This window comes from Sinocyclocheilus anshuiensis, unplaced genomic scaffold (assembly GCF_001515605.1).
Source record: "Sinocyclocheilus anshuiensis isolate Anshui unplaced genomic scaffold, SAMN03320099.WGS_v1.1 scaffold552, whole genome shotgun sequence".
NCBI classification, from domain to species: Eukaryota; Metazoa; Chordata; class Actinopteri; order Cypriniformes; family Cyprinidae; genus Sinocyclocheilus; species Sinocyclocheilus anshuiensis.
This window is the reverse complement of record NW_015554362.1, coordinates 1,280,095-1,295,252: the sequence shown is the minus strand read 5'-3', so window position 1 is coordinate 1,295,252 and position 15,158 is coordinate 1,280,095. Positions and strand designations below refer to the sequence as shown.

Here is a 15,158-nt window from a genome sequence, read left to right as displayed (position 1 = left end):
CACAAGTAATCCACACCACTCCAGTCCATCAGTTAACATCTTGTGAAGTGAACAAGATGTTGAGTGAACTATTCCGCCCAAGTAAAAGCAAAAGTTAGATTTAACTCATGCATCACTTCATTCTGAAATGCACCAATTGCAATTCATAACAGTAAAAATAACATTTACACCAATGGGCCTGAATCAGCCTGTATTTAATGCTACAGTCAAGGTACTGTAAATCTGAGGTTTGTCTGATTCTCACCACAGCATGTTTGCAACATGTTGACCAAGCATTTGCATATGCATACTTGCATTGAGTATATTTCTGGCTGTTACTGTAAATGATTGGCTAACCTCTTTGCTTGCAAAATGAGTTGTAACACTTTCACTAAGTTGCTAAATATTGAATCTTCATTATGTAAATGTGGCTGTAATATGTTAATATGCTGCAAATGGAAACTTGAGAAAAATGGCATTAAAAGCATTTAGTATGTGAGGCACAACTATTTGCCTGACTATTTAAAGAACATGTGAAAATGCCAGTAAGACCCCGACTGCTTTCCGAGCCTTTAACCTTGTCTTGTTCCGTTCCTCATTAGACACAAGCACATCTGTTCACTCCCACAGCCTCTTTCCATCAGCAAGAAATATGGCTATTAAGCTGCATCTGTAAAACACACCTCAGTTTTTAGCAACCCAAAGCAAAGTAAAGCAACTTTAGGACCACTTTTCCCTTTTTTAGGACGGGTGGCTTATTAAAACAATAAAATAGTAAAACCAGAATTTTCAAGTAACATTTCTATTGCAATACTGTAATATATCGTTGAATGGACGGGGATTTAGTTTTGCAATTGACAAATTATCAAGCATTTGTATAGCATTTGTTGCATGTCACTTGGTGCAGAAAATAATTAACATAACTAAAAAAATAAAATAAAATACATAGTTGATAGGAATGCACCGAAATGAAAATTCTGGGCCGAAACCAAAACTGAAAATGCTTTGTAATAAATATTCAAATTATCAAGCATTTGTATAGCATTTGTTGCATGTCACTTGGTGCAGAAAATAATTAACATAACTAAAAAAATAAAATAAAATACATAGTTGATAGGAATGCACCGAAATGAAAATTCTGGGCCGAAACCAAAACTGAAAATGCTTTGTAATAAATATTTATTATTTTATTAAATAATATAAAGTAATTTTGTAAGACTTTTTAAATTGACATTACATTTTGAACATTACTGTTCAAAAGTTTGGGGTCAGTAATTATTTATTTATTTATTTTTTTTTTTAAGTAATTATTACTTCTATTCAGCAAGGATGCATTAAACATATCAGAAGTGACAGAAAGGACATTTATAATGTTACAAAAGATTTCAAATTATTTCAAATAAATGTTATTTTGAACTTTCTATTCATCAAAGAATTCTGGGGAAAAAAGGATCACATTTTTCAAAAAGCAGCAAATCAGCATATTAGAATGATTTCTGAAGGATTATGTGACACTGAAGACTGGAGTAATGATGCTGAAAATTCAGCTTTGATCACAGGAATAAATTACACATTAAAATATATCTAAATAGACAATTTATTTTAAAGGTGACATATCATGAAAATCTGAACAGCGTGTTTCTGCTTCCACTCAAAATAGGCATTTTCAAAATGTTATAATAAATGATCTGTGGAGTATTTTGAGCTGAAACTTCACAGACACATTCTGGGGACACCAGAGACTTATATTACATATTGTAAAAAGGGGCATAATATGTCTCCTTTAAATTGTAATATTATTTCCCAATATTACTGTCTTGCTGTATTTTTTTGTCAAATAAATGCAGCCTTGGTGAGCAGAAGAGACTTCTTCCAAAAACATCTTACTGACCCCAAACTTTTGAAGTGTATTTGTAGGGTTGCAAAGGGGTGTAAAATTTCGGTATTTTTCCGGAATTTACTGGAACTTTTCCACCTTTTTGCAACCCTATGTATTTGTGTTGACATGAGACTAGTGTGATAAAATCTCTTACTAACCTTCTCTGTGGAACATTATATGCAATCTTTCAACTGCAATGCGGTAACGCATGACCAGCAATTCATTAACCTAGTAAAGTATTCCCACATCAAAAGCACCATTTAGGAAACTTTGCAGCTCAAAGAATAAATGAGTTTTACTGAATAATTCATGCTTTACAAAAATACAAGCTTTTAAACAGCCCACAACGCTGACACAGTTTATTTCCATTCAAAGAGTTCTACTTTAACTGTCAAGTCTGGGAAGAAAACAAAACAAAACTAGGTCAATATTATATTCTGTAACAACTGACATCCCACAAATACTAGAAAAGCTGAACTTTTCTAAACATTCAAGTCTACAAAACTTTTTTTTTTAATTCGCTTTTTAATCTTTGTCTCATAAATATTAGATTATTGTGATGTAAAACATTGCTTATTTTGCTGACCTCTGTTTAATACCATGCTAAAAAGGAGATTCAGAATTCAATTGAAAAACTTTTAAAGTTATGAACTGGAGCTGGCACAATGACAGTCTCGGCAATAACACATGTTGTTACCAAATGTTGATCAAGAAACCAAAGAGACTATGGGGGAAGCCCGAACATTTAATGTGTCAAGGAAAAATATGTTTTATTGGGAAACATCTGTATGGTCTGTAATTAAAGATGTTTACTAATATCACACTTCAAAACGCCAGAAGAACCCTTCATAAACCGAGGCTATAGGACCACATCAGACAAAAACCGGAGTAAACATCACAACTATCAGAAAACCAGGTGAAAGGTCAATGTTTTGCCATTTTTATGCGCTTTTTTATGTTTCCAGGACCTACAGAAACATCCTTCACCCATTTGACACTCGTATAACGAGCCCAAATCATTAAAAAATCATTGACTTCATCAAAGACAAAAAACCTCTTCGAGTTTCAGAAAACCAAACTACTTCCAGAAAATGAATGTTAATGATTTGCAAAACAAATAAAAGATGTATGATTCCAAGCGCTATAGTTCAAACGGTGTCAGTGTTGCTGCATAAATCTAGTGTGAAATCCCCAAACTCAACCAGCAGTTGAATGGTCAGCCACCGAGAGTGAGAGACATTCTGCCACGGCCAGAAGGGATCAAATGCTCTCCGTAAAACCGAAAGCTCACGTCACGCTTCTAATTAAGAAGCGGTGCCAAACGAGAGATGAGAAAAACACTTGCTAGCCACATGATGTGAGGACAACCTGACTTCGACGTACGAGATGCATTTATAGAGAGGATTTAATCCACGTCTCTGGCTTAGCTGCGGCGAGAGGCAAGCCAACACGTTCTCTCTAACCCACTCCCAGTAACTGTAGGGAACGAGACAAGAAAATGACATGCAAAACATGGGAAACAAATAAAACACATTTGGTTACTGTTCTATGTTATTCATTAGATGTCGTCTTGTCCAAAGCGAACTATTGCCTATTGTTGGGTTTATAATAGGGCAATCAGCAATTCTTTGAATCAACGCAATGTACAGTTTGAAGTAACTCACATAAATGAATAAAACTTACCAACTGATGTTGTTTTTCTATACTTTCATATTTGTAGGTGGTACGATTGCAAAATTTGAGAAACATTGCCTTTGGGTCTTTTTGACAATTCAAATACATTTCTACAACAAAAGTCTTATTTTAACTTAAAAAAAAATGCTTAAACTCGCTCAAGTTTTCTTAAATTCTCTTTGAAGAATCTTTCTGTTGGCTTTGGGTTTGACTGACTCTTGTAGCCGGTAATTAATTCGAGTCATTAGCATTCTGCTCTAGGGGCTCAATGTTGTTTGAACAAACAGATAACATTTAATCTAAATGAAAACTGATAAAACCAGCCATTTCTACATGGTTGTTTGACTGTATAACATCTATCAATAATTCCTTGAATTAAAGCTTTGAATCAATTCACTGTAGACAGCTTGAACTAATTCACATAAATGAATCAAACTAGAGTGAATCAACAACTCTGTTTTATCACTTTCATATTGGTGAGCTGTACGCTTGCAAAATTTAAGAAATGTAGCCTTTGGGTCTATTTTGCAACTCAAATAAATTTCAACAGCAAAAGTCTAATTTTAACTTCAAAAACAGCTTAAAGTCACTCAAGTTTTCTTAAAAATTTATACTGATTCTACATCAACATCAGGTATGGCATTTGACTCATTAGCATTCTCCTCTACTGGCTGAATGCTGTTTGAACAAACAGATCACTGATAAAACAGACATTTCTACATGGTTGTTTGACCGTATAGCATTCTAAAGTTTATCTGTTAGTTTCACACTCAACTCTGTGGTTGTGGAAAGAACGTTCCCAAAAAAACAATGTAGAACCAGATTGTAAAAGCAGCTGATTTCAAGTGAGAAAGAGGCCACAAAGACTCATCAGTGGTGTTTGTGAAGGCCAGAATGACTATTACTATTACTCATACTTGGAGTTAGTGATCTGAACAAACCACTAACCCAAAATATTAAACTTCAGAGCATAACTTGACCCGGACAAGAATGATAAAGATGTTCTTTTGCAACCCCGGAAAAACGTACCTGTGGCGTTGTTTCTGCAAAATGATATTATGTTGCTTCTTGCATGTTTTTATGACACTTTCAAAGTGAAATGTGCAGTGAATGTTCAATACAATTTTATCCAAAACAGATAAAAGTGAATCTGGCAACATGTATAAATTTATGGCAACATTAATAAATTTAAATGTTAAACCCTAATCCTAACCAACAGTGTTAACAAACGCAAACATGAGATAAAAACGCTTGCTGAAGCAACCATGCCATTTTCAGCTATTTTTCTTTATAAATGAGACTCATATCTGAGAGTTCCACATCACAAGTGCAATGCTGTACCACCAGGTGCACTACCGAGCAAGTTTACATCAGAAAAGCCATACATATGGAGCTGGTTATGTACTGCAAACATCAAACTGTATTAGTTTACAAGTCATACACTATGGTAAAAGTGCTTTTACCATAGTATTGTGGAAGGAACTATCTGAAAATAATCGTTATTAATCAATAATCTGCCCCTGTAATCATGACTTGCATGAAAAGGAATAAACGTTGTTGGTGTTTTACTGCCTCTAATGTTCATTTCAGCTGGAAACTGCAGTGAATTTTATGTATAGGTACATTTTTGGTGTAGGTAGAAGAATGTTTTTCCAATGAGCCGATCTTGGGTTTTTGCCTGTCAGTTGATAAAAGGACCTCATATTTTAAGGAACCTAAGATACATCTGGGAACTAAGTCCTTTTTCAACTGCCATGGTGCTGTTGCCACATCTGGAAAGATGTTAGCTGAAAAAAATTCAGTACCCGTCTCCAAAAAAACACACACACACACACACACCTGAACAGGCTAATCAAGGTCTTTAGAATTACTAGAATGCTACAAGCACGTGAATTTGATCAGGATTGGAGCTGAACCCTGTAGAAAAGTTGATCTCAAGGGTCTTGAAAACACACAATCAATTTAAACAATGTAACAATGACTTGTAAACAATGATATGGCATGTTTATTTTGTGCGCACTTACATCACCATGTGGTCAGTGGAAACATGGGCAGATCAGAGAATTGCAGATCCCTCCCTGAGCATTTTGGAAGAAAGGGGGGAAAAACAAATGTCGGGGATGCGATTATTTGACTTGGGTCAGCAAGCAACCACCTAGAAACCACATAGCAACATGACAAACTACTAAGCAACACACTGGCAGGCATCTAATAACGTAGTGGCACATTTTGCATTGAAGAGCACCACATAAAGCACTTATAATATATGTCAGTGAAAAAACAAAAACATAGTACAGCATTCCAGCAAAACATTATTGTTTTTGCAGAATGATTCAAATCAAAACGTCCATCAGAGAATCACTGGTCTGGTTCATGTCTATTCTGAAAAGGAGATTCTGTGTCCCGGCGTGTTTTCCCACACATCTGAATGGCTTTTCCCCATCTGGTTTCCACAAACATGGTGTGAAACAGTCTAAACTATCATTACATCTCACTCGCACATTAGCTGAACACTTGAACCAGGACACATCAGCCTGTGAATACTATGTTCATGTTACCATTTCATGGCAACACCACTAACAGAGCTGAACTGAGACACATCCAACACATTAATCGACAAGTCCTTCAAAAATAACTTCTGCAAGTGAAAAAGAAACATATCAGACTACATTTTTGTTATGTTTGCCCGTGGAAAACTCATCTACACAAGCCTAGGGTGTTGTGGGTGGTTTGCATTTACATTTATGTTTTAAGGAGATGCATCAAAAGGGCTTTATCTTATCTGCCAGGCAAAAACTGTAGGTCCAATTGTTTGGAAAAGTAACATCTTTTCTTAAATAAGAGCAATAGTAATATTCACCAGCAAAAAACAGCTTAAGCAATGCCAATTTACTGAATAAGCTGTCTGAGACACAAATGTGAACTACCAATGACTAACTAAATGAAATGGATCTTATGACACAAGAATTAATTTGCTCATGCTTTGAACCAAATCCAAATTGACTTCAGTCATGACTGACAGCAAAAACTACAATACGAGAGGCTACAATGAGCCCAATGATGCTCTCAACTTATTGAGTTTACAGCCTAATTTGAGAGTTTATAATCACGGCACACAGATACGAGCCTTTAAAGACACTTGGCAATGTTCTTATCAACAGGGATTTGATTAATAAAAGTGAATGTTTTATCATTATTATCGCCAACTGAATGTTCTCACCTAAATATTTTCATATCTCACTATATTATGATTTCCAGAGCTTGCGAGATACTTGGGTTGTAATTGAGCAGCGAGAAAGAAGTGGAGAAGTCATTGATTTGTGAACAGTCCGCTGTCTGCTGAAGTGTGCTATCTTATTAAAGCTGCTGCAGAGCCTGAGTACATAATTACAGCTGCTCATGCGGGCGAAAGTAGTCAAATCTGCATTACAGAAGTGAGACAGGAGCCTTCAGATTAGCACTTCCTTTATAGAGGACACAATAACACGGGTAAAGCTGGTGAAGAGCCACAGATCCTCTGTGAGAAAGCAAAAAAAAGTTACTGTATGAAAAAAAAAACATCTGAGATGATATATTCAGACAAATTAGATCATGTCAAATGATACTTGCAGAATTCATGAATATAAAAGCCAAAAACATCAGATAAAATTGAATGTTATATATATTTTACTTTGAAGTTCATAAACTTGACAAACTCACTGCATCATTGATATTTAATCACTAAAAAAATATGGCTAGTACCAAAATGGCTGATTACACATGAAGAAAATGTCTAGATATAGATGATATATGTCAAAATGCAGTGATTTTCATCCACTTTTTCCCCCCTGCCTGGAAATCTGTGTGGCATTTTTCGCATATCAAAATAAAAAGTAAATAAAAATGAAAAATAGAGGTTTTGTTATATCAAGTGATAATTTGTGGCACTCTGCTAGTAATATGTGTATCCACTGTTCATGACAGAGTCACACAAACACTGTACAAAAAAATAACTTAAAATAGTCTTACAATAAAAAAACTAACATGGGGCTCAAAAATTCTCACATTATTCAGTGACACAAAGACTAAATACAGTTAAATCAAAGCCGTGTGAACAGAAGTTACGAATGATTCAAATCTCAACACCGATATACGAGAACAGACTCGTGATGTTTTGCATGGCTGGTGTTTTCCGTGGCTGAATCGAGACGACCACGACTTCCTTGTTATTAGTGACAGATAAAGGCTGGATTTTCCACATAGTAGGCAGTGGAAAACTGGGAGAGGATTACTTCCACCTTATTTAACCACAGACGGCACTGTCTGGCGTGATTCTCTACGCACCGCGTTTGATTTGCAAGTACATGAGCTAAATGCTGAACATGGTGAATCATTACAAATTACTATTTGATTTGGTTTTTGCATTTTTTAATGCTCATATTCTAGCCATGTTCATTAGGGGTGGGCCAGGATGGTTAAGTAAATGTCCAACAAATGACTAGTTGATTAATGAGGATGACTACTAAGTTTTTCTAGATTTTTATTTCTTTTTAGGCTATGCTTTAAACGGGGTTCATTTAGAGATGCAGAAGTGCTAATAAAAAAGTGTTTGGCATTTTGCACTTTAGCATGCTAACAGTAACTGCTGGATTGTCAGTATGCTAAAACTTTGAGAAGTTGCATTTTTAAATTCATCCTCTTTCAAGCAAATTACGGTTTAAATGGGATTTTTCACAAAACATCAACTTCAGACAACCCATCAACTAATTGATTCTTAAGTTTTAAACAAAACAAAACAAAAAATGTTTGTAACACTTTACTTGAAGTCTTTATATATAATGCATTCCAAAAGTATCTTTAATCTTTAATGCATTAATTATGCCTTGTAATGCACCTTATAATGCCATTGTATGATTTTAGGAATAATTGTAACCACAGTTATACATGATCTTTTACACCTTTAGATAATGCATTAAAACACATGACAACCCTTTGTACAATGCATTCAATGCTTCAAGTAAAGCATTACAATTGTTTTTTAATTTAAAAAAGACAAGAAACAAATGAGTCGCCCCAACCAACAAGAAGCAGCAGACTGGTTGACCGGTGCCATTTTCTTTTGTCACTGACAGCATATAAGCCACTTCCTCAGAGCCCCAATTAAGAAGCAACCTAATAAAGGATTGGGATTGGTTTGAGATGATTAGCTGTGTTAACAGGGCACCAGAGTAAATCCAAGGTTATGTAATCTAACAGGCATTGTCATCAGCCAGTGTCCAAGTTCCTTTGAAACGAGCACTCACCAATCAGATTATAGTGCGCGGTCCAACAGACATACAGCCTGAGCAAGACAACGGACACACTACAGATGCTTCTGGGCAGATCATCAAGAATTTTGTGTGCTTTGTTTCTTACATCTGTGGAAGTCATTCTTTTCTGTAGAACAGAGATACTGATTTGATAACTTTCAGAAAGCTACATAGTAACAGATATTATATTTCAATAGCATTAATTTAGAAAAAAAAGCATTTATTTTTAAGAGTGCAACAAGTGATTCTGGAAGTGTTTAATCATAATCTTGAGTTGAGTTGAGTTGCAAGCAATCCAACATTGTTATAAAGGAATAGTTCACCCAGAAATGGACCCTCAGGCCAGCTGAGACATAGATGAGTTTATTTCTTCATCAGAAAAATTAAGCATTTGGGGAAATGTAGCATTACCTGCTCACCAGTGGATCCTCTGCAGTGAATGGGTGCCGTCAGAATGAGAGTCCAAACAGCTGATAAAAACATCACAACAAGTAATCCACACCACTCCAGTCCATCAGTTAACATCTTGTGAAGCAAAAAGCTGCATGTTACGCTTCATGCATAACACTTCCTCTATTAAATAAGTCCATCTCCTGTTGTCCTCTCACATCAAAGCCCACTCACATATTTGCTAAAAGCTGTTTTGGATTGTTTTCACTTGTAAACAGTGTTTGATCTGTGCATATTTTTCTCATGATTCAGACAAGATTACTTTTTCACTGGAGAAAACAGAATTATGGGTACAGAACTCTCATTTGGACTCTGATTCTGACGGCACCCATTCACTGCAGAGGATTCATTGGTGAGCAAGTGATGTAATGCTAAATTTCCCCAAATCTGTTTTGATAAAGAAACAAACTCATTTATATCTTGTATGGCCTGAGGGTGAGTACATATTCAGCAAATTTTCATTTTTAGGTGAACTATTCTTTTAAAGGCTTATGTGCACAGTAATTGCGTGAAAATACCTTCAAAAATCAATACAATCCATGCAGTTCAATTTGGTCAATTTCAGGCTATTCATTTTGTTTCATAATCTTTTGCGAGCAAATCTGAAATGCTGGACAGGAGTGATGCAGATGATTTTGATTTTGTGCTCATGAATAATTCATGAACACCCTGAAATTTTCAAGTGGGGGAAAAAAACATAACATGAATAAAACACATCTGATCAATTATTCAGCGCCACAGCCGTCAGCATTTCACATTCACAAGAACGGTCATGTTCAACAACTTCAGCATCCGTCCTTGTAGAGCGCGAGCAGAGGGAAGGCCCATGGCTACGACAGGAAATGAGAACGGAATGAACATCCGCCTCCAATGGAAATATGCCATGGATTTTCAAAGTTGTCACATGGCACTTTGAGGAAAACGGTCCACACTGAGATCTTCAATGCAACCAAGTGCATTAAAATCAGAAGTTTACTACATCTCAACTCCATGATCAAAGTGAATTTGGATCATATGAGTATATTAATGTCACAATTTATAGTTTTAAACAAGTACGTGTGGATTACAATCATAGTTCAAATTCTGAAAGCAAAGCTAGGAGTAACTTGCAAGTATAACTATCATCAACATGACATCTCTGCATTAAACAGTCCTAGATTAAACATCATAAAAACACCATAAAAATATGGTAAAACAAAAAAACCTTTCCACTACTGCTTTTGGACCCAAAATCAAAACGCATGTGGGTAATAAGAACTGTCTCTACGCCACTTTAAGCAAAAACCATAACATATATTGATGCATCAAGCTGCTACTGCAACATGACATCTCTGCATTAAACAGTCCTAGATTAAACATCATAAAAACACCATAAAAATATGGTAAAACAAAAAAACCTTTCCACTACTGCTTTTGCACCCAAAATCAAAACGCATGTGGGTAATAAGAACTGTCTCTACGCCACTTTAAGCAAAAACAATAACATATACTGATGCATCAAGCTGCTACTGCATATATATGTATACATATAGTAGTATGTACTGTAAAGATAACAATTTATGAACATTGGTGTCTTCATAAAACTTAAGCAACAAGCCATTTAAGGACATGTGTTACAATGATTTCACCAAAGTTAAGGTAATTTTAGGCATTCAGCTTCACATTGTACCTAAAAAAAACTCTGCTAACCCATGGTAAAATCATTGTAACCTGGGATCTTATGGGGTTTATTGCTTTTTAAAACTTAGATGAAAATTAACATTTTTTGGTTTTCTCTATATGCTTTCAAGATGTACTTCAAAAAGTGAACATAAATTTGACAATTATAGAAACATTTTGTTTTCAAATGGTGGCAGACTAATTAAACTAATAAATTATTTTAATTCAAAATTTCATGTTTATTTCAATGTGTTACCTGCCATTTATTTGTATTTTCTGTCAAATTTCTGAGTGAAAATTATTTCTACCCCAATTTTTTTTCAGTGTTTATCAGCCATCCTGCCATCTAGATATCAGCATCAAACCATTAAAAAAAATATACCAGTCAACCACCATCCACGCCAGACTCAAAGGGTGAATAATATTTCAGCGATTTCTCATTAAGTGTGCTGGAGCACACAGCTATGTTTCTGTGGGGTTATGTTGTTAACTGTGTGAGTGGCATGTGAGTATCTCTTCAAGTCACCCAGAACAGCCTGTCGGTAGGCGGGTTGACACTGAGGTCATGCTGCCAGAGACGAGGGGTCACGCGGGACACGGGCATTCCTGGGTGATGGAGTGGTGTCTGGGAAACGGCTGTTTAAAGAGAGGGAAGGCTGCTTTCCCCCCACTGACACCAGGGACATTGTTTCTACTAATCCTTCAGAGCCCCCCGTCCCCGTCCCACCGAGCGCCGCAGCCACCGGGGACAAAAAGAACAGCAGGAAGCCGGGGCCCGAGGCACCCACAACAGAGACGGAGATCACTGTTTGTTTAACAGCGAAGTAAAGGGGATGCAAAAGTTTGACTTCTTAACACCTGCCACTCGGATGAAAGGGGCGTAAAAACAATCAAGGGGGAAAATTATAGCATAATGTTTATTGCAATCCTAGTTCAGATGCAAACAGATAAAGCAGCATGACACAGATGTACTGACAAACACATTTGGGATATATCCTGATTGTGTGCGGTATATATTCCGGAAGCAATAAGGGTTATGTCATATACACTGATAGCTTTTGCTTCCTACGAATGGTACATCTTAACACATTAAAGCCAGAGCAGCTTTTTCATGTGCACTTCAATTGGAAATTATATGTTATGATAAGCATCAGCTTAGGGTTTAAAAACCATTGCATTAGAAAAAAAATGGTTTTTAATCATTTGAAACAAGCTCAACATGAAACAAACTGATATCTGGTGCAAGATGAGCATTTCAGGATGTAACACAATTTTCAGTGTATTCTCCACCAGAAAGTGTTTTCTCCAGACAGCAAATATGTTTTGGTATTTGGTAACACTTAAAATATCATTAAAGTAAATAAAAATAATTAAGAGATAATTCATATATACAGTGGCCCCCAAAAGTATTTTGGCACTGCATTTGATAACAAAATATCAAATCAAACAGCACTTATTTGAAAGAAAGAACACATGCACACTGTTCACAAAAATAATTATTCCACTATAAATCATCATGACCCCGGTTGCTTAAGGTCAATGCAAACACATCAGAAAAGTGAAGTTTAGCATTATTTTTTGCAGTTTCTTTAATATTTCATTATCTAATGCAATGGCATTTACACATTTAAAAGTCTTCAAATACTTTGTCTTCATTATGGACAATATATCTAATGTTTTAATCACGACCAATCTAAAAAGAACGTCTTTTGCCAAATGGTTTGGCCAAAAACATAAACACATCTTTAAAACATCTTCAGTACAGCTTTAATAGAACAGACGTCAAAAAGAATGTCTTTTGAGAAATGTTTTGGTTTAAAAACATAAACATAAAATATCAAATTAAAATTAAATTGAAATAATTATTAGAACGAATTTCTTTAATATGTCTCTAAAACATCTTTAATACATCTTTAATAGAATGGACGTCATAAAAAAAATGTCAAATTAAATTAATTTAAAAAATCTTTATTTAAATGAATATGACTTGCTATTGATATTTTGTTATTTACTCCAATGGCATTCATAAATTCTCAGTGTGCAAATACTTTTTGGGGCCATCTACTGATCTGCTTAACATAATATAATAATAAGGCCTATTTAGGATTTACTCGTTCGAGTTATCATAAAGTTTTTTTTTACAGCAGAAATCCATCTGTTCTTACCTGTCATATTCAGCATTGTCCTCGTCGCAACGAGCATCTTTATGCTTCTGCCAGTCTTTGCCATGTTTGCATGTGGTGAGGAGAACCACGTCTTCAGCATTATGGATGTGATGAAGCGCATTCCTGGTATCAGATCCAATCCCAGTCAGATAGCGCTTGCCTTTAAAAACCAGCACATACTTCCTAAAAGGAGGGATGGTGTTGTATTTTAAATACCCCCTTTCACCTCCAGTCCGGGGGTGATCTTTAGAGAACAAGGGGATGGAGATGTCAAAACTGGGTCTGAAGTTCTCTGTGCTGATGCTGGCTTTGGCCAACATGGCTTGTCCGATATCAAACCCCAAATCCTCTGTGTAATCCGGCCATGTGCCCGAATACAGGTTAAAGATCAGGTGGTTCCTCCCGTTATTCCACAGCTTCAGGTTCTGGATCTTAGTTTTGAGGTTGTGGACGTACTGAGGAGACAGCTGGTCTCGGTCCAGGGTGTCAAGGTTCAAAACAAACAGGCAAGCCTGTCCCGGGTCAGAAGTGTAGAATCTGGAGCCCTCGATGGAGGACAAGATGTTTTGGTAGCTTTCTGAGATCTTCTCACCTTTCTGTTGAGGATAGACGTAGACTTTGAAGCCGTTCCTCCCGCACAAGGAGAAATCAAAGCAGGAGTCCATTCTGCACTTGTAAGCTCCAGAGTTGTCATCTCTTTTGTGTCTCGGAGAAGCGCGGACATTGTAGTCCTCCGTTTCGGTCTGATCCCACGGAATAAAAGCACGTAAGGGGTCTGAGAAGTGGGGCCAGTGTGGATGGGGGTCATCCCCTCGGTTTGGAGTCCCTCTGGAAGCTGGTTCCTGAAGGTAAAAGAGGAGAATGAGGCTCACACCTGCAGAGAACAGAATTAAATAGCGTTTTTTGGCCTGCATGTGTCCTTAGATCCAGATGGAGCTGGTTGCTGATGAATCCAAAGGTCTCAACTCCTGCTGGACAGCATCTTCCACAGACCTGCAGGGATGTGATGCTCTCAACTTCCACCTTGTGATTCCAATCCCAAATCCAGAGCATGTGGGCGATTTAACCTTAACCCCCTTTTATGGATCTACCTCTCTCCTCTCTGGTTCACATTAGACAGCATCTAAACTCCTGACAGATGACACCTGAACCCTGCTGGCCATCGGGACTGTTCTGGATCAATGAAAACCATCAGAAAGTACTTTCAGAGAAGAGTTCTTATAAACCAGCCTGGAGAAATCACAAACAGCAGGAGCAGCCAGAGAGATATCCCGGTAATGGATCTCATGAGGTGCGTGTGAGTCAGAAAGACCCTGTCACAAACTTCCCGAGCGGATAAATCCCCACAAATCCGTGTATTCTCACATATTTCTCTCTGAAAAATCCTCCAAAGGTTGGTTGTCTTTGTAAGCGTGCAGTTGCTGTTTTGGAACCTCTCGTAAAAACATTACAAACCGGTTTTCTATTCCCGGTTACATTCGAGACGCCGATGATACAACGTTACATTCCAGCAGCACTTTAATCTGAAGCGTCCAGTTGCGACTGTTACATTGTAGCATTCCAATCCCCGCACGACGTCCGCTGACGTCACGCGCTTCCGTCGTACACCGAGCGCTGTGATTGGGGCGCGTCATTTCCGGGCGGGCCGACGCTACTGTAACCCATTCACGACCACAGTCGAGCGTGACGGTATTTTAAAGCAACAGCAGCAAATGTATTTCTCAAAATATAGCGACAAACAGAATTATTTAGACACTTAAGCCACACTTTAAAATGAATGAGCGTCATTGTATTAGATAACAGAATGTCAAAGCAAGTGGCATTTATTTTAAACAATATAGCATACGTTTCAATGAAAGGAAAAAAAGCCTTTGTATGAGGTAATAAAACAATGGATATGCAATTCAAAGCGAAGACAGTTTAAACACTTTTTGCTTGTCAAACATTAGAATATGTATGAATGTGTGAATATGTAAAGTTAAAATATGGCTTGCTCTTAAATTTAGTTACATTTAGACGTATGCATAACATATTTATGTAAAATCAGAACAAGACTGATCGATT

The 15,158-nt window shown here is 36.7% G+C and overlaps 1 protein-coding gene across 2 annotated transcripts in view; it reads right to left on the bottom strand.

Annotated features, from left to right (window-relative positions):
- The window catches only part of LOC107671458 (exostosin-1a), a 63,685-nt gene extending 49,002 nt beyond the window's left edge, over nt 1-14,683 (bottom strand). For both annotated transcript variants that reach the window (XR_001632202.1, XM_016464379.1), the window contains exon 1: nt 13,095-14,683. Coding sequence is in view for 1 of the 2 variants with exons in the window: in XM_016464379.1 (XP_016319865.1) it covers nt 13,095-14,008 (914 nt within the window). In the remaining variant the exon portion in view is untranslated. The remainder of the gene's footprint in view (nt 1-13,094) is intronic.
- Between the last annotated feature and the right edge of the window lie 475 nt (nt 14,684-15,158).